Source organism: Vidua chalybeata, chromosome 13 (genome assembly GCF_026979565.1).
Source record: "Vidua chalybeata isolate OUT-0048 chromosome 13, bVidCha1 merged haplotype, whole genome shotgun sequence".
NCBI lineage: Eukaryota > Metazoa > Chordata > Aves > Passeriformes > Viduidae > Vidua > Vidua chalybeata.
The window spans coordinates 12,871,717-12,890,003 of NC_071542.1; the positions used below are offsets into that span (position 1 = coordinate 12,871,717).

Genomic DNA, 18,287 nt, shown 5'->3' on the forward strand with positions numbered 1-18,287 from the left:
CAGCCCGGCCGGAAACGCGGCGCGCAGCGGAGCGTTCCGCGGCGGGGCGGGGCCCGGCGGGGCGGAGCGGCCGCGGCCCCCGCTCTGCTCCCGCGGCGCCGCCGAGCCATGGAGGGCTTCGTGGACTTCACCAACCGCTGCCAGGGCCGCGACCAGCTCTTCCGGTGAGTGTGGAGGCAGGTGTCCTCCCCGGGACCCCCAGCACCGACCCAGGGCGGGTCAGCGGCCCCGCGCCCGTGCCCGTCCCGCCGGGCCGCGGCCCCGGCCCCGCAGCCAGCCCGGCCCTGCCGCGGGCCGGGGGCACCTCCCGCTCTGCCGGGGGATGGTGCCGGACTCTCCTCCGTGGTGCCCAGCGACAGGACGAGGAGCAGTGGCCGTAAACTAAAACACAGCGAGTTTCACCTCAGCGTGAGGAGGAGCTTCTGTGCATTGCGGGTGGCAGAGCCCTGGAGCAGCTGCCCAGGGAGGTCCTGGATTCTCCCTCTCTGGAGACATTCCAAACCCACCTGGACACGTTCCCGTGTCACCCGCTCCAGGTGATCCTGCCTTGACAGTGGGGTTGTACTGCACGGTCTCCTTCCAACCCTGACAGTTCTGAGTCTGTGAAATAAACCTGTCCTGCTGCTGCCATCCTCTGATTGTCTGTGTCTCACCTGTGTCCCCCTCTCCTCGTTTTTTCCCTTCCAGAGCCACTCAGTACACATGCATGTTGCTTAGCTATTTAATAGAGAATAAAGCCGATAAAAAGAAGCTGGTAATGAAACTCAAGCAGCTGGAATCTAGCATGAGCTCTGGCCGGAAAAGTAAGTACCCGGTATCTAGAGGGATAAGACCTTCTTCACTTGCTCCCTCCAGTAAAACAGCTCCTGGCCTTGTGTTTCCCGTCGTTAAGCTACCTTGAGCCACAAAACCTCTTTTAGTATATTTACAAAACTGTCAATAGACCTTATCCCTGCCATGGCTTGCCGGGCTAGGTAGGGCTAAATAGACATTTTTTACTTCCTCAGCCTCCTCTTCAGTTAGACAATTGGATTCCCCCTGGAAGGATGAGAGGAGTAAGTTAACAGTCAGCTGTTGCTGTAGAGGCCAAACTCTGTTCAAGGGCAGAGCCAGGCTATGAGGCAAGGCTGGCTCACTGTGTGCTCATTAGTCCTTCCAGCTGATGGGTTGAGACAGCCCAGTGTTAAAAGATCATCATCCCACAAAATCACCTCTGAAGGACCATCCTTCATATGGCTTTTATATCCTACTTAACATATTAATTTTCTTTAGCATTTTTACCCTACTAAATCACAAACCCTTCCATGCTTCTTGCACAGCCTGACCATTTGCATCACTCGGTTCTGTGTCACGGTTGCATCCACGATGATTACATTGTTACTATGTGTGTATCACTTGTTTTCAGCTCGATCTTCCACCCACTTGTCAATTGCTCAATCCTGGAACAACTGCAACATATGAGACAAATATTCTGGTCTATCATATTGCCATGGATTTGTTTATTATTCCATTAGCTTCAGAGTTATGGTAATTTCTAGTGGGGAAGCCAGTTGGTTTATCAGCATAGCCATAATTCTCATGCTTCTGCTAAATAAATCACTAATAGACACCAGGCCTAAAATCCGGGCTCTTGTGCTTGGGCACCAGGTTTGGGTGCTGTCAACATCTGTCACTGTGACAAGGCAGCAGGGTGTAAAAAGTGTTTTGAATAATATTGTATTGACATTCAGGGGCCAAAACCCAAACGGTGCAGTGGGTGAAATCAGGTTTGCCACGTGTTGTAGCTTGAAATGGAGTACACTGTTCCACACAGTTTGCAGGGAGCTACATGTGCCTCTGACAGGTTCATGGCTGAGGAGGGACTTCGGTGTCTGTGCTCAGCACGTGAATCACCGGCTTTCACAGCCTCATGGACAACTTGTATCTCATGGCTGCAATAGGATTAATGCAGTAGCATCTTCTGTCCACAACTTGAGGTAAAATGCAGTGAAATGTCCAGCTGAAATTAGAGGCTCTGTTGGTGTTCTCTGTTTGCTGGCACTGACTCCTGCAGAGCCGAGGGTGATACTGGTCCAGAGGGCCCCCAGGTGCAAGAACAGAGTGGCAAGAGAAGCTGCAAGTCCTGGCTATTGACCAAACGTGTGTATGTCCTGGGCTGGTGATGTTTACACAGAACTGAGATGTTTACACCCCTTTCCTCACTAATTCTAGGAAGTGCTTAAGCATACAAGTGCCTGAAGCCCTCCAAGTTTTGTAAAACTACACGCGTCCTGTGGCAGGCTGAGTTCTGCGTGAGGCCGGGCCGTGCTAACCTGTGTGGGGTTTCTTGCAGTGTTCAGACTGGGCAACATGGTGCACGCCTTGGTGGCAGCCAGGAGAGCTGCAGAGCTGCCAGAGGTGGTTCCTCGCCTGTGCCTCACAGCCTCCCACCTGAGCCGGGCCCTGTACTTCGTGTGCGACGCCGTGCTGTGGCTCAGGAGCGTCGGGCTGCAGCCGCACGTCGACAAACCCAAGTGGCACACCTGGGCTACCAAGTGCTACTACTGCTCCCTCCTGATGAATCTGGCCAGGGACTGGTATGAGATCTCCTGGAGGCTGGAACAAGCTGCACTGGAAGAAAAGACAAAGGAGAATTCTGTCTGGCAGAAACACAGCGAGGAACTAAACGGTGTGAAAAGCGATGGTTTACAGAGTTTTCTCTGCCAGCTCTTTCAGATACTGAAAAGGAATCCTCCTTTGCTGCTGGACTTGGTGAAGAACCTCTGTGATCTCTCAGGCCCTTTAGATACACTGGGAATCTACAAGACCAACCCAGGAGTGATTGGTTTCTGCGGTGTCCTCTCCTCCCTGGTGGGGATCCTCACATTAGCAAGCCCACATCTGAAGATGAAACAGTGATATAAAAGGAGCTGCATAGTATAAGGCTGCAGCTTTGATCCTCTGGCAGATTTTTATCTTCATATAGCACTTTCGAATGAACATGTCTTAAAATAATCTCAAGATTAATTTTGTCCTCTGAAGAAGTGAATTCTGCCCCTTTTCCTTCCCTGTGCCTTTGCAGATGCGTTTGGTGCCATGACACACTCCCTGATGGGGTGGAGAGAGGAAAAGGCTGAGTAATATTTCACAAGCAGAAAGAGGACTTGGCTGCTAGATAAGAAAATATCCCTGTATTTTAATACAGGGTTGTGAAATAGCTGCATAGGCAACTGTAATAGATACATGAGTCATGACTACACTAATCATGTTTACACTGGAAAGTTTCAATTCACTAATCCAAGGTCCCTGCAGTCAGATTGTCTAGAGTGGGCTAAGGCAGGTTAGGAGCTGCAGTTAGAACAGCCTGAAGTCAGGGATGAGTGTTCTGATGGATTTGGGTTGATGGATCCTGTGTCCTGCAGGCACTGAGCACACAGTACCTGGAAATGGTCTCTGTGGTATGTGCACTGGTGGTGCTGGAGCTGCAGTCTAGTGAGTGCCAACTCCTGTCCCAAGAAATCTGCACTTTGTTTCCTTTGATACTGTGAGCCAAGGACTGTTGGCCAGTGACTCTAACTGCTCCAGCAGGCCACAGCTGAGGGCTTTGGTGCAGGACAGCATATTAACTCCCAAACCCCTGTAACTGCAAGCACAACTATTTTCCATTAACAATATTGTGATAAGGAGCTTGTTTTTCTCTTTAAATTTTACATGAAAATGTCCAGTATAATAAGGAGTCTGGAACATGCAGTTAAGGAGAGAAGCCTGGCTCAGAGCTCGTTGAGTCAGAAAAACTGCAAGGATGTGTTTCTAGTTGTGTAAGCTCCAGGAAGGAAGAGAATGGGGTTTATCATGATAACATCAGAATCCCATGTGGAAGAAAGCTTTTTACTGGATTTGGGCATTCATGGTTTAGACTTTCCTGTCTGGTGCTCCCTAACCTCCCTGCTCATGACCACATGATTGCTTGTGTGTTCCTTTGCTGGCTGAATGGGTTCAACCATTTGAAAATGCCTCATTTTGTTGCCCTGCAACTGTGTTATTGTTCATCACTGGCCTCACTGGCAGTGATGGCTGGCAGTGTAACTGGGTTCAAAGGGAAATGCTGTGTCCAGCTGTCTAGCATGGCATGCAGTTTTTGCTGCTCCTGTCTTTGCAGAGTACCAGTTTGACACCATCTGAGACAAAATTGCACATTATACAGGAGATAAATTTAACATTTTTCTTCATTAGAGTTCGGCCTGTGTGTTCTGCTGCTGCTTCCTGTAAGAAGTCCTGTTTAATCTGTCAGGGAGATGTGAACAGACTACTCTAACCTGGACCAAGGTGCTCTCTTATTATTTCTGATGCTATCTAAAACCAGAAAGTTAAAAGGCATGGGTCTCCTCTATTAAAAGGCAAAGGATGTGGAATTAAGTAGGCAAGTGAGGCAGTGCTCCAGTTTACCTGAAGTTGTGGTTGGGCTTGGAATTGCTTCCAGTTTGAATATGAAGTGATAGCCTGCCAATGAAGTGTTTGAAAAGAAAGAGGTTGCTGGGCAGGATAATTAAGTGTGTTTGAAGACCAGATGTGGCCTTCAGCAGCTCTTCTTTTTAATATAGAAATGAGTGGCACTAAAAGTAGAAGCATACTGGCAATTCAGGCCAAAATGGAGCATTGTATGTAGGATATGTATTATGGGCTATATTCTAGGCTTCCTCTCCTTTATAATATTTTTTCTTTCTCCATTTATCTTTCATCTCCTGGCAATGTGGAAGCCATCCCTACCTTAGTCAGAGTTGATCATTATCCCAGTGTGTAGCAACCCCTGGAAGAAAGGAAGAGGAGTCTCCATCATCTGACAGTGGAGGTTTGACCAGCTTTTGTCTAGAGAATTCCGTCTTATTGCTAAAAATATGTTTTCAGTCCCACTCAGGGGAGCTCTTAGATGCAAAATACTTCACAAAATACTTTCACTGCTTTGCCAACTGCTTTCTCTTTCTCTCTTACACTTTTCAGGGAAAGCCATTGATACAGCCCAATCTTCACCTCCCTGTGCCCTGCAGGCAAATGCTGTGCAAAGCCCCAAGCCAGGCTTTGATGTTTCTCCCATAGGGTCTGGTGTGGATTAGCTTGTACAATCTTATTGAGGGAAATGGAGTGTGAGTTTTCAGCCAGTCTCAGCCCTACCTGTCCCATTCTCCATGACGTAGGCTGGGACACACAGGAGTACCTCTGTTTACTGGATGTTAAGCACTAATATTTGCCTTCTGCTCCCCAGCTGGAGACTGGTGATTTAAGGTACCTTAACATAATGTGACTGACGCCATAGGATTGTGATCATATGGAGAAAATCCTTTTAGTGCCTTTTTTTGTACTGTTTTTAATACAACCGTTGGAGTAAGAACAAGATGTTTGAATATAAGCAATAAACTGTGATGAGGGTGACACTGTGTCTGTGTATAACTTGGAAAGTGGTGTAAAGAGGTGCTGAAGGAGGGAGAATTCCTCCCATCTCTGGATTTTATGAAGGGTGACACTTCTAAAGAGACATTGCCTGTGGTTAGATTCTAGAGCTTTCCCTTTGCAGTAGCCAATTGGCAGCTAGATTCATCCAGCTAATTTAGAATCACAAATTCAGCTGCAAAAACATTGAGAAATACGTGAGTAGGACATGAAACTGCATCCTTAGAATGCCCTGAAACAAGGTGGTGTTTTGGGAATTGCCATCAGCTGCCTTTGAGTACCAGCAGTGAGGGCTGGAGCCTTATGGCCAGTGTAGGCACAGCTGGGTGAAAGTGTCTTATAAACAGCTTTTCATTTGGATGGTCATAGTTTAATGACAAATTCCAGTTCAGGGAGGGAACAAAGGGTAACATCTCGGGCAGAGGTGGCAAGGGATGGAGCCAGGATAACCATTAAACTGAGCTCACTGTTCTCTCCTACCCCCTGCAGTGAAAGTCTTGCAAACTTGGAAGCTCCAAAATGTCAGCTCCTGAACAATGTATAAAGCATGGCATTCAGGAGTGCTTTAGCAAGAGTTTCCTTCTGGATTAGTGGCCTCATGCACATTTTGTAATGGAAACAGTAGGAGAGTGGTCTTCTTCTCTTTTGCTTACAGACAAGGCCTTCCTAACATTAACACTGTTAGGAACATTAACACTGACATTTCAAGGAATACGTGAGCCATTGGGAATTCCCAGGTGAGCGTCAAGAGCAGGCAAAGGTTAAAACCCAACACCTCCGGGGAGATACCAAATACACCCGTTCTGTAGAGGAAGTGTGACTGGGGGAGGGTGTGAGTAGTCTTCCAAGTGTCTAAAAGCTTTTCTGCCAAGAGCAAGGCAATAAATCGGTCTCCAAATCCTGGAGATGATACTTTTATATTGCCACAAAGAATTAAATCACACCTATTTTTTGAACTGAAAGTAAAATAAAAAATCTAAATAGTTTGCCTAGGAGGGTAGCCTTAAAAAGAAATTGGGCAGACATCAGTCAGCAGTGGTTATGGGGTTGCTGATCCTGAATGGAAATGAATCAGATACTTCTCAAGCCCCTTCCCAGACCAAAGTATAAAGGTGCCTTGCAGGCACCTTTGTGGGTCCCCTCACTGTGGTATATTACTGAGTATGGAGCAGACTGCGGGGGTGTGAAACTGCTTCCCTGTACCCTGTGGATCTGTGAGCTCTAAACATTGCCTGCAGGAGCACAGGGATCTGGTACAAGCTGGAGTGGTGGGGCAGGGAGGCCGTGGTACCTTTGCCCTGCAGAGCCAGGGCTGGCACAGCCTTTGCCCCAGAGGAAGGGGAGGGGATGAGCACAGGCATTAGTAGGGCAAAGGCTGTCTTGGCTCCTGACTCCAGCCAAGGGAAAGAGGAGGTTGCTGTGCCCTCTGCACTTTTAGCCAGGCCAGCGGGGCTGGAAAAATCTCAGTGCCAAGAGAGCAAACTTTCAAGCAGGCTGGTGCCCTTTGTCCCTCTGTCTCAAGGGCAGTGACTGACCCCAGCACCATCTGGAGGCAGCCCAGCACATTCATGTGCCTCTGTACCCAGCCAGGAAGGCAGGCACAGCCCCGGGCTGGGAGCAAATTCTGGGCTCTTCAGGAAGGAAAGGGGGTATTTTCTTTCCATCTCTGGCTTTCCCATGCCCCAGAGAAGCCCCCCACCCCCACGTAGGAGCAGTGCAGCCACAAGCAGGAAGCCATGGAGCCGTGTTGGGTGCTCACCTGCATGCGCTGAATGGGAGTGCTGGGCAGCTGTGGGCATTGTGTGGGCATGCCAAGGGGCTCCCTGCCTCACCAGCTGATCCAGGACACACAGCAGCCCTGGACCTCTCATCTGCACTGATCTCCCTGATTATTGCCTTGTCCTCTGGCATTTGTCCTCTTTCCACCACACTGTCCTCATCTCATCAGTGTAGCTCGTCTGTAGTCAATAACATTTGGGGAACCATGTCTTGTTTTGATCCCACCATCACAGGAGACATCTTGAATAGTCTTTCAGAAGATCACTGAGAGGGTAATGCATTCAGGGGCCTGGAACACAGGCTGCACCAGCACCAAATGGGGCACTAGCTCTGATCAGAAGTGCACAAAGCAAAGATAGGAGATGTCAAGTACAACAGAGAAAATTCCAGCTGGACATTAGGAAGAAATAGTTTAACCATTAGTATGGTTAGCACAGGAACTGGGGAATCCCCTCACTGGAAGTTTTTAAGACTGGACAAGACCTAGAGCAGCCTGATCTGGCTTTTAAGGGTAACCTTGCTTTGAGCAAGAGATGAATGAGGTGATCTTCAGAGATCACTTCCAAACTGATCTTTTTCTCCATCTACCCCAAATGTCTAAAGCTTTCCTAATGTAGTGTCTGCCCTGACCCTCAGCTAAAGCCTCCTCACCAAAAGCCTCATGAATCATCTTAGAAATTGCAGACCTGGCCAAACCAGAATGCTTCAAGCAGAATATGTCCCCCACATCTGCCTTCTGCTCCTTGTGCTTAGTAAACTCTCCTGGGGAGGAACCACGTTCTTGTTCTATGATAGGTTTCCCAGCAGCATCGTACCCTGGTCCATCATGAGGCACAAGAGGGCTTACAGAAATACAGGAAGGTTTTAATCTCTTAGGAAACCCTGACTCTTCACCTTCTCCCTGTCTACTCATGATCTGTTGCTTTTGAGGTGGTGAGGTCCCAGGGCAGCTTCTTCTCATCTTCTGTGGAAGGAGTGGTGTTAAACCCCAAAACGCTTCAGCCGTGCTGCGGCTTCTGGACTCTGCAGGGAAGGCGACAAAGGGGATTTTCTGCCATCATCTGTTCCCAATTACGGTGGTTTCAGGGAGCTCCTTGGCCCGTTTCCACCACAATCCGTCAGCTCCCGAGCCCACGCAACTGGGAGGTGGGGCCTCGTGGTGGTGGTAGTGGCCAGAGCACAGTGCATCACCCTCACAGGACCGGGGTGAAGGGACAGTGCAGACACCACTCTCTGCTCCTGCTCTGCTGGGGACAGGCTGGCCCTCGGTGAGTAGTCTGTGCCCACTGGGTGCTCCGGGACAGCTTCAGTGGGACCAGGGAGTGAGAGCAGGGATCACTCATTCTCTCTAGGTTTCCAGAATTTCATCTGCTGCTAAGAAAAAGGGGTCTATGCTGGGGCTGGAGCTGTGTTTTCACAAGGATGAGTGTTGGCATTATGAGCAGCAGATATATATGAGGGGGATGCTGACCTCAGCTGGACATCTCAACATATCCCTACCCATCGCTCTTCTATCTGCTCCTGTCCTGCCTTCTTACCCCTTCTCAGGCAGAGTCTACTCTCATGCACATCTGTTAGCATCCTGGTTGCTCTGAGTTTGCTTTGCCAGCATACTTTATCCTGCCCTTACCATAACTTCTCTAAATTACATGCCTTTAAGGAATTTTATTTTATCTTTGGGTGTTAAGGCACACGAGCAGGGCAGGGCTGTATGGAAGATTTGGTTTTACAGTTTAACTGGTAAAAAGTCAAGTGTTGGGCAATGCCACGTCCATTGCACCCACGAGAGGTGTGTGTCAGCCCAGCTGCTGTACTTGGGGCTGCAGGAGTGAGGGGGCAGCCCAAGCCCAGCCCTGCTTTCAGGCAGAGTCTGCGGTTCCCAACTTTGCTTTGCAGGTGGATGCGCCACAATGACGGTGAAGAAGACTCAGGCTCTGCAGGATGGAAGTGCAAAGGTGGGTGCAGGGAAAGGGAGAGAGAAAAGGGCAGAGATGTGCCAAGAGGGCCAGGTAGTGTGTGTTGACTGTGCTGGATGAATACCAGCCACACCTCATGCTGTCTCACATGTTCCCATGTTCTCTTTATATGGATCTTTACCTGCAGTAGTATGGAGCATCATCAAAGGGAAAAGACAAACCTTTTTGCATACTTGAAATTAAATAGTTCCGATTCAAAAAAGGTACCCTTGAGCTGATGCAAGTACTAAGTGATAGCTGCCAACTGTGCCTGTCCTTCATCTGTGCCCCATTTAGTTCCCAGACCTCCAGCAGTCACGGAGGTTTCCACAGGGTGGAAAGCCAGAGGGAGCACAGCTGGGCTTGGGATATTGGAGGAGTGGAGATCGATGCCTGCGGTGTCCCTGCTCCCTCAGTAGCAGCAGCCAGCCTGTTTGTCCTTACTCAGCATACTTGGGAGACCCTCAGCGGGGCTAGAGAAACGGCCTCCTCCTCTTCCTGTGCAAGCCGAGGTCCTCTGGTCACTGCCACCCACCAGGAGCCCCTGGTGTGTGGGCAGTGGGGCATTCCTCAGGGAAGAGCTGTTGGCTCACCCATGTCCATGCACCATGCGCAGGAGAACGTGCTGCAGAGGGTCCTGCAGCTGCCCGTGGTGAGCTCGACGTGCGAGACGCTGCAGCGGAAGTACAGCAGCACCAAGGAGTCCCACCCGCTGATGGCCTCGGTGTGCGAGGTGTACGAGCGGGGCGTGCAGGGCGCCGGCGCCCTGGCCATGTGGGGCATGGAGCCCGTGGTGCGCCGGCTGGAGCCGCAGTGTGAGTCCGTGAGCTGGGGGGGACGTGGCAGGGGGGCCCGGCAGAGCGTCCCCAGGGGGGACAGCACTGGCACAAGCACGTGCCTGCCGCAGCCCAGGTGCTCTTCTTACCATGCTTTTGCCCAAGGCAGTCGCTGTGGCCAACAACCTGGCTTGCCGGGGCTTGGACCACCTAGAGGAGAAGATCCCTGCTCTCCAGTACCCTGTTGACAAGGTAAGTCACAGGCAGGACAGTCTGGGACCCCCCACAGTACATCTCCTCTAGTCTTGTTTCTGGACGGTAACAGGCTGCTGGCTGGGAAACAAGGCAGCATCTCCAAGTGAGGGCTCTTCCGAGGGCCTCTGCAGCCTAAACGATGGTTGGGGATCCCAAATATAAGTCAGCAATGCCCGGTGTCCCATCCCTGCCAGCTACCTCCAGCCCAGGTGGGAGAGAGCTGTTATGCCCCTCTTGGAGCTGTTTACTGGCATGGACATGGCTGGGGTCCCTGCGGTCCCTCTGGCTGTCCTATGCCACCCCAAGCACACCAGAGGGGCTGTTCTCTACCTCTCTGCCCACAGCTCGCATCTGAACTGAAGGACACCATCTCCTGCCCCCTCCAAAGTGCCAAAAGCACCATTGGCAGCTCCATGGATAAGATCATAGAGCTGGCAGCGGAGGGCTATGAGGCCACCAAGAGCACAGTGGAAACGACAGCCAAGTACACAAGGAAGAACTCAGTGACCCAGATGGCAGCTGCAGGGGTCGACACAGCCCTGGGAGGGCTGGAGAAGCTGATGGAATACCTGCTGCCAGAGGAGGATGAAGAAGCAGGTAGTCCTGATGCCCAAATCCTCTCTGAGGGAGTCTGGTGACAGCTGGCTGGGTGGCTCCTCAGTTGTGGGGTGCATGGAGGTGCAGGAGGCAGCCCCTGGATTTTGGCATAAGGCTGCTTAGGACTGTTGTCCCACCAGAATGTAACCTTCCCACCATTCTTCTGCTGTACTCTTCTACCTTTAGATAAGAAGCCCAAAAAGAAACGTCTGTCAACACCAAAGGTGTCCCAGCACCAGCCCAGCACTACCACCACTCCCAGCACTCCCAGTGCTCCCAGTGCTACCAGGGCTCCCAGTGCTCCCAGGGCTCCAAGTGCTCCCAGGGCTCCCAGTGCTCCCAGGGCTCCCAGCGCTCCCAGGGCTCCCAGCACTCCCAGCACTCCCAGCACTCCCAGTACTCCCAGTGCTCCCAGCACCCTGGGCCGCATTGGCGCTTTGGTCAGCACCGTGTCCCACCGTGCTTACCAGCAAACCACCCAAAGCCTCCAGCGTGCCAAAACCAAAGGGCAGGAGCTGGCTTCCTGGATCCCCATCCTGGTGAGTGCCAGAACCCACCTGCTGGGTTCCTGCTCCCCCATATCCTCTTTTGAGCTGATTTTGCTTTCAGACAGGACATTTCAGGCTCCTTGGAGCAAGTCTGAGCAGAGTTCACTTCCCCTGCTCAGCAGGACAAGCTGCGCCTGGCGGTTCCTGCGTGATCTTCACACATAACCATGTACCACATTAGTGGGACAAGTTATTTTTAGCAGATTCCCAGCATGTAATTGTTGATTTATGGCCTTGCCATAACATCCTTCCTAAAGCAAAAAGCCCCTGCAGAGACCCAGAAGGGATGGGGAGAAGGAGGTACTTTTCCTACCCTGTGCTGCAGTGGGAACAACTTCCCTGGCCTGTGCCAAAATCCCAGAGTTCCCATCTCCCTCAGGATTTCTCCCCAGATGCACAAATGAATTCCCTGCTCCCTGTGCACCCCTGTGAAGTCCTCAGGCTAAACAGGACAGAGTGGATGGGACCAGCCAGCTCCCTCTGAGTGGTGGCTTTTTGCTCCCCTTCCAGGGAAGCCTGGCCAAGCCGAGTGCCCCTGCAGCCCCTCAGGCCCGCAGTGATGGGCAGGGCAGTGCGGGATGGCTGACCCGGCGCCAGAGCAAGGCACCGGAGCAGAAGCAGGAGAAGGCAGGGAAGAAAGACACCAACCACACCAAGGTATGGAGAAAAGCAGAGCAGTGAGCTAGGAATGCTCCCAAGCATCCTCCTACCCATGGACCATGGAGGCTGTTCCCCCGTACCTTTGGGGACTAAGCCCCTATCCCTGCTCAATCCAGAAATGCAGCTTGGAGAATGCAAGAGTGGGTTGGCAGTGCGGCAGCCCCAGGAGGCCCCTTCCCTTTCCCCAAAGCTGGGAGCTGTGGGCAGCCTCTGTGCCAGGCAAAATCACCCTGGCTTGTATGTTCAAAACTCCTTTGGAGCTGTGGGATGTCAGCACTGAACTCCCTATTGATCCTCTGAACACCCCTGAAAAATCCCCTGCCGTGGTCCCAGCAGGGAGGGGTGGCGTGAGCCGGTGGGGCTGGGAACATCTCCTGCATCGGCTCCGCTGGGACCTGGGGACGGGAAGCAGCAGGTTGGGGTCAGTGCCCTTTGCCTCTGCCTGCAGCGGAAGCACAGCCTCGAGCAGAGGGTCCCCCGGGGCCTGGAGTGGGGGGAGCTGGCAGAGACCCTGCTGCAAAGAGCTGTGGTGGCTTTTACAGAGCAGCAAGCTGAAATCTCTCAGGCTTAGAGCTGCAAGGAGGATAGGGGAAACCAGGGCCACCCCTGTCCTGCCTGGAGGTGGGGCAGCTCCAGGAGCTGAGCTGGTTTCTCTGGGCAGGCGGGACAGGACCCCGGGCTCGTGGGCAGCGTGGCTCACAACCTGCAAACCGCCTGCGCCTCGGGCATCTCCAGCGTGAAGAAGGTCCCAGCCGTGGCCTGGGATGCGGCAGAGGGCTTGATCCTCTTCACCCCCCGCAGGCTGTCCAGGGCCATGGAGACAGTGGATGCTCTCGGGGGGACCCTCGTCAGTGCCCCTAAGCATCTGCTGGGCACCCTGTACAGCTATGTGCCGGTGAGTTTGCCCCCAGCCAGGCCCTGTCCATCTCCAGCAAAGCCCCCTTTGCTCAATCTCCTGCCATGAGCACCCCACAGCTGCAGGCAATGTCAGGGGGTACCAGACTGGGGAGATGGCGTGCCATGAAGACGCCTCAGTGTGTTCACTGTGTCTTCACCCACCCTCCTCTTGAGCATCCCCGAAGTGAGTCCCCCAACAGAACAAATGGGTCAGACAGTGGTGACACCTTCACACAGTTCATGCCCAAGCCAAGGTGTGACCACATTCCTGGGAAGGTGAAAGTTCGGGCTGAGACCCTGTTCTCTGTCCTTTACCTCAGCCTGTTGTTCCCCTGGGAGCATTTCTCCACCACAGCTGCTCAAGGACTACAAGCCACCCACTCCTCTCCATTCTGGGGGCAAACTGGCTTCTCCTGCCATCCTCCCAGTTTAAGGGGGGGCTGTGAAGCACAGGTGGAGCAGGGCTGGAAGGTGGGTACAGCCTGGCTGGGTGCTCAGCCCATCTCTCAGCTCCGCAGGCAGTCGGTGAAGGAAGAAGAAGCATCCAGGGGCAGCAAGACCAACACGGAGAAGAAAGAGAAGAAGGAGGAGGAGGAGGAGACCAAGCCTGCTGCCCCCTCCACTGAGGAGAAATCCCAGCTGAGGAGTGACTGGCGTCTGTACCGTGGCCATCACCCCCTCTCCTTCCTGGGGCTCGAGGACCCCCTCTTCCTGCGGCACAACTACTACCGCAGCCCTGCCTTCGACCCCGACTACCCATTCCCGCGGAAATCCGCCTTCTCCCCCTACAACAGGCGGGTGAGTGAGGGCTCCTACCGCTTCAGCCCCGACTCCGTGTACAGCCGGGCCTACTACGGCAACTTGTACAGTCCTGTCTTCAAGAAGGACTGAGCCAGCGGGCGGGACAAGCACATCCCAGCCCCTCTCAGATCCCCTCAGCACGCTTTGCCTGGGCCCCTGCCAGCTTCCCACACACACCCCTGTTCCAGGACAGGAGCTTAAAGTGGTAGACAGGCCATGGGAGAGCTTATTCTGGAGTGCATCAAGGCCAGGATAGGGGAATAAAGGCAATGAAATGCCCTGCTGCCAGAAGGAGAAGGTAGGGGAAGGTGGGACTAGGAAGGTGAAGGAGATGTGGAAAGACCAGTGAGACCAGAAGAAGGGACCACACAGGGCTGGCACTGGGCTACCTGGGGCCTTGCTCAGCAGACAGAGTGAACTTAGATGGGCTACACATTGAGAGAGAGAGGGGAGGATGGCAAAGCTGTCAAACATCACCATAGCAAACCTACTTCCCCATCCTTCCTCCCTCCATCCCCCCTTGCAGGGCCCATCCCTAGGCACAGATTGCTCCTCCATGGAGGGGATGAAGATCCCCACCAACCAGCAGGATTCATGAGTGGGAAAGCCCTGGGCACTTCTCTCCCAGCTGGGATGGATGGTGGGGTCAGGAAAAAGAACAGGTGGAGCTCCTGGAGCCCCTCTCCCACAGGATCACCTGGCTTCCCACAACACCTTGTTGTATCTGCTGCAATAATAAACCTGCAATAATAAACCACCTGCCACTCACCCCATCTGCTCGACTTCTCTGTGGGAGTGAGACCCCCAACTCAGGGCCAAGGGAGTGGGTGCGGGAAACATCCTGTTACATTCCCTGCAGATAGCTGCCACTGGGAGAGTGGGTGCTCATACCCAGCACGGTACGTGTCTCTTCCCATGCCCCAAGTACAAATTCACAGCTCCAAGGAGCCGGGGCTTCCTGCCAAAGACAATTTATTGCATTTCCAGAAGAACACAGCAGAGAAATCAGTGTCCCTACAGCACACACAAGCCCTCTTCCAACACACTGCTTTCCCAGGGCACAAAGAGAAGGGTTTAGGAGTGGCAGGAAAAAGCCTCCCAGCAGCAGAGGGTTCAGCGAGGAGCCCAGCGACCCCTTTCTCCAGCTCCTTTCCTCCCCGGGGACAGGCAGCCCTACAGAAGGAGTGGCTTGGGAAGGCGTGTGGTGCAATTCCCATCCTGGGAACGAGCCCCGCGCCTGGCTTTTCCCAGGCACAGCCTGTACAGCTCACCCGCACAAGGGAAACGGCTGTGATCACTGAAAGGCTGTGGGGGAGAGGGCCATGAGCACGGCTGTTCAAAAGCACGGCGGGGGGATGGAAGGCACCAGCCCTCTCCAAAGTCCCCCAGGATCGCCAGTGCCCTGGGCTCTGGGACACTCTCACTCGGTGATACACACGTGGGAACTACCAGTGACTCCCCAGTGGAGAAAGCCCCACCTCTCCAGCTCATGGGTGCTCCAAGGTTACTGAAGAGGATCCTGATGAGGGTTAAACAGGAATAAGGATCCCAGAGTAGGAGTGGAGAGACAGGGAGTCGTGTGCTGTACAAGAGCAGGATATCCTCCCTAATCGCTGACAGCCTGGGCAGCTCCAGCTGCAAGAGCTAGGGATGCTGCTGCCTGGAGCTTTTGCAAAATCCCCCCATGGTTTCCAGTGTTGGAGAACAGAAGGAGAAAGCAGGAGGCACCTAAAGAGCTGGTACAGCAAAGAGATGAGCCTGTCCCACAGCAGAGCCAAGAGTAACCCACTACATCCTCAGCTGCACTGGCTGTGCGAGGCAGGACACCCAGACCCTGACACTAGGAGGACAGCAAGGAACCCGTCATACTTATGGAAAGAGACACACCACCTCCATGGGCACCCAGCGAGGAGGCTTGGCCCAGCAGGGCAGCACAGAGAGCAGCAACACCCGTGCAGGAGCTCAGAGGGAGTCTGTTCGCTTACGGGCAAACACGGCCGACATGGTCTTGACGATGCCACGGATCCCTGTGCCCTTCTTCAGGGCCAGCTTGGTGTCCGGGATGAGCTTGGCCAGTCCATGGAAGACCATGAGGGCCCCATGATAAGCCTCAGCTGCAGAGACCTCATAGAAACCGCAGTCTAAAGAGAGGGCCAGGAGCCGCCCCTCCTCGCTGGACACCACCCGTTGGTGGTGCAGGTCCCGTTTGTTGCCCACAATGACTATGGGCACCTTCTCCTGGCTCTGCCCCTCCTTGGCAGCCTTGATGAACTGGATTTTGAGGGGCAGGATGTTGAAGCTGGCACGGTCACAGATACTGTAGACCAGGACAAAGCTGTCTGCCCACTGGATTCGCTTCTCCTCTGAGGAGCCATCCTCTGCCTGCTCCTGGGGAAAGAGAAAAGGAAGGGTTGTTTTATTGGGCTCCCTCCCTCCAGGCCTGCCTGATAGAAGAGGGTAATCTTGAGAAAGAGGAGTACCAAGGAGGGCAGAGCAGCACCTGGCAGCACTAACCAAGGGGGGATGATTCAGCTTTCAGCATCACACCCTAATCCTAACCCTCAGCCAGCTACCAAGCACTGCAGGCTGTAGGTGATAACAGTGTGGGGATCTCAGAGCAGTACCTCTACTTCTTTAGCAGAGTCCTGTATTAGCATCAGTGCTTCAGCTCCAGTGTTCTCAGCCAGAGGGCCATGGGCTATGGTAACTATTGCTACCCTGTCAGCAACATTGCTGTCCTCTGCTTGGCAGGTGAGAAGAGTTCAGTCACTTATGAACCCTCTGATTTGAAAGCCTTGCTCAACTGGACCTCCCAGCCTGTGGTTCCCCATAGGTAACTTCCAGTAAAGGGGTTTTTTGTTCCTGAGGTAGAAACGGGTGATAGGAGTAGAGCCATCTCACCTGGGAATTGGGGACATCCCAGATGTGTAAGAGGATCTCTCGGCCATCCACAGTCAGGTTGTGGCTGTAGATGAATTCTGCACCCCCAAAAAGAAAAAAAAATAGTCATCTTCATGGTGTCACCAGCTGCCACTCTGGACCTTTTGCACCCCAGAGAAGCAGCTCTGGAGTAAAGAGATGCGTCACTGAATAAATACAACACTGAGCCCCTGGGAGCAGGCAAAGGCTCTGGAGAAAGGCAGGAGAGGATGGGCTGCAATGAAATCCCACAGGCAGAAGCAGGGCTGTCTGTCGACCCCAGTCCCTGTTGGGAACTGGCCTGGCCCTGGCCTGGCACTCACCCATGTCTCCATACTCTCCAATAAAGCGCCGGGTCAGGAAACGCACGGTCAGAGCTGCAGACGGAAGGACAGGAATCATCAGAATAACACAAAACCTGGAGGATTCTCCTTTCTAAATCCAGAGCAGAGTCAGGCACCATCTCTTTGTAAACTCCTACTAGCAGGAACGACCTCTGAGTTTCCCCAGCCACCAGCAGGTTTGTGAGTGCAGCAGAGGCACAGCACGAACCAAAGCATCTGCAGAATCCGGAGCATCAGCAAACTGCAGCTCAGTGGAAAATACCTTCCTCTGTCATTCCCCGGCTGGCTACAAGGTTGTGCTCAGCCTCCCCACCTTGAATCACAGCTGCTGCACCCCAGGGGCTCAGCCCCATCTCACCAATTTGGTCCAATTTGCTCCCTACCACTGGTCCTCCAAACACCGCTGCAGTTTTCAGCCTGGGAACCCCCTGCTACAGTTCACGGTCAGTTCTCACCTGATTTCCCTACGTTGTCTGCTCCCATGACAAGGACGTTTGCTTCCATCTTCAGGGCAGTGGGGCCAGGCACCTCCATGAGGGCAGGGTGGTCGGGGGTGAAGCTGGTGCTCCGGCGCAGCGGGAGCCGCAGCCCCATGCCGAGCGTGGCCGAGCCCCTCGGACGGTCCCAGCCGTGTGTTCAACTCGGCTCGGCACAGCCGACAGCCCAGTGCTTCCCACGGCACCCAGGGGACCCAGAAGGCCCATACCCCTCCCCGCAGCCGCAGGGGCGGTGCAGAGGGAACTGCAGGCAGCCGGATGAAAAACTTTGTCATCGCTCAGCTTGTCCTGAGCATACGTCAGTGGCTGAGCCGGCCCTGCCAGCCCCCAGCACGGCGGGCGGCCGGGAAGCACCAGCTGTCGGCACCAGCTGCTCCGCAAACTGCATCCCCGGAGGTGCCCACGCCCCCACCTCAAAGCACTCTGTGCCTCGGCAGGGCCACGCAGCCCCTTGTCCCTTCCCCACGGTGATCGTGGGAATGTCAGCCGGGAGTGGAGGAGTGTCACCGGCGCTGGGGTGTCTCGTCAGGGATGAAGCAGCTGATGAGAGACGTGAGCATCTCACGGGTGGTGGAACTTTGTTTGACCAGCGATGGAACACCTCACGATTAACGGAGCGCTGCCTCGCACGTGACGAGGCATCTCACGAGGGACGGAGTCCCCTGTGAGTGATGAAGCATCCCAAGAGTGATGGAGCATCTCCCGAGTGACGGAGCTTCTCTGGAGCACCGGGGAGCCGCCGCGCAACTCCTGCAGCCACGGGCGTCCCCCGCTCCCCCCGGGTGTAACGAGGACCGGCCGCATCCTCCTCCCGGCCCGCCGCATCCTCCTCCCG

At 53.7% G+C, this 18,287-nt stretch overlaps 3 protein-coding genes across 6 annotated transcripts; 2 read left to right on the plus strand and 1 right to left on the minus strand.

The window, feature by feature from the left end:
* The first annotated feature begins 33 nt into the window (after nucleotides 1–33).
* On the plus strand, nucleotides 34–3,000 carry PEX11A (peroxisomal biogenesis factor 11 alpha). 2 transcript variants are annotated; one of them, XM_053954947.1, is made up of 4 exons: nucleotides 34–164; nucleotides 354–536; nucleotides 688–803; nucleotides 2,333–3,000. In XM_053954947.1, exons 1-4 carry the CDS (start codon nucleotides 109–111, stop codon nucleotides 2,896–2,898), a joined length of 921 nt encoding a protein of 306 aa, XP_053810922.1. In that variant the 5' UTR covers nucleotides 34–108; the 3' UTR covers nucleotides 2,899–3,000. The 2 variants fall into 2 exon arrangements, with proteins under 2 accessions (XP_053810922.1, XP_053810923.1); XM_053954948.1 differs by lacking the exon at nucleotides 354–536.
* A 5,002-nt stretch (nucleotides 3,001–8,002) lies between these two features.
* On the plus strand, nucleotides 8,003–14,449 carry PLIN1 (perilipin 1). Of its 3 annotated transcripts, XM_053955170.1 has the most exons (9): nucleotides 8,003–8,471; nucleotides 9,100–9,158; nucleotides 9,775–9,973; nucleotides 10,104–10,186; nucleotides 10,534–10,786; nucleotides 10,973–11,325; nucleotides 11,845–11,991; nucleotides 12,656–12,889; nucleotides 13,402–14,449. In XM_053955170.1, exons 2-9 carry the CDS (start codon nucleotides 9,114–9,116, stop codon nucleotides 13,780–13,782), a joined length of 1,695 nt encoding a protein of 564 aa, XP_053811145.1. In that variant the 5' UTR covers nucleotides 8,003–8,471; nucleotides 9,100–9,113; the 3' UTR covers nucleotides 13,783–14,449. The 3 variants fall into 3 exon arrangements, with proteins under 3 accessions (XP_053811145.1, XP_053811144.1, XP_053811143.1); XM_053955169.1 differs by having other exon boundaries at nucleotides 8,003–9,158; XM_053955168.1 differs by lacking the exons at nucleotides 8,003–8,471; nucleotides 9,100–9,158 and having other exon boundaries at nucleotides 9,378–9,973.
* Nucleotides 14,450–14,655: 206 nt separating this feature from the next.
* Nucleotides 14,656–18,252, minus strand: LOC128794891 (ras-related and estrogen-regulated growth inhibitor-like protein). Its single transcript, XM_053955171.1, is given in 6 exon segments — nucleotides 14,656–16,080; nucleotides 16,594–16,670; nucleotides 16,935–16,988; nucleotides 17,411–17,549; nucleotides 17,551–17,607; nucleotides 17,609–18,252. Coding segments are annotated over 6 exon segments (804 nt in total). The 5' UTR covers nucleotides 17,660–18,252; the 3' UTR covers nucleotides 14,656–15,654.
* Nucleotides 18,253–18,287: the final 35 nt, after the last annotated feature.

Coding starts and splice junctions, on each gene's coding strand:
- PEX11A (XM_053954947.1), top strand. CDS start 109: ATGGAGGGCTTCGTGGACTTCACCAACCGCTGCCAGGGCCGCGACCAG. Junction 165..353: donor GGCCGCGACCAGCTCTTCCG/GTGAGTGTGGAG, acceptor CGTGGTGCCCAG/CGACAGGACGAGGAGCAGTG. Junction 804..2,332: donor CATGAGCTCTGGCCGGAAAA/GTAAGTACCCGG, acceptor GGTTTCTTGCAG/TGTTCAGACTGGGCAACATG.
- PLIN1 (XM_053955168.1), top strand. CDS start 9,397: ATGCAAGTACTAAGTGATAGCTGCCAACTGTGCCTGTCCTTCATCTGT. Junction 9,974..10,103: donor GCGCCGGCTGGAGCCGCAGT/GTGAGTCCGTGA, acceptor TGCCCAAGGCAG/TCGCTGTGGCCAACAACCTG. Junction 10,787..10,972: donor AGAGGAGGATGAAGAAGCAG/GTAGTCCTGATG, acceptor TTCTACCTTTAG/ATAAGAAGCCCAAAAAGAAA.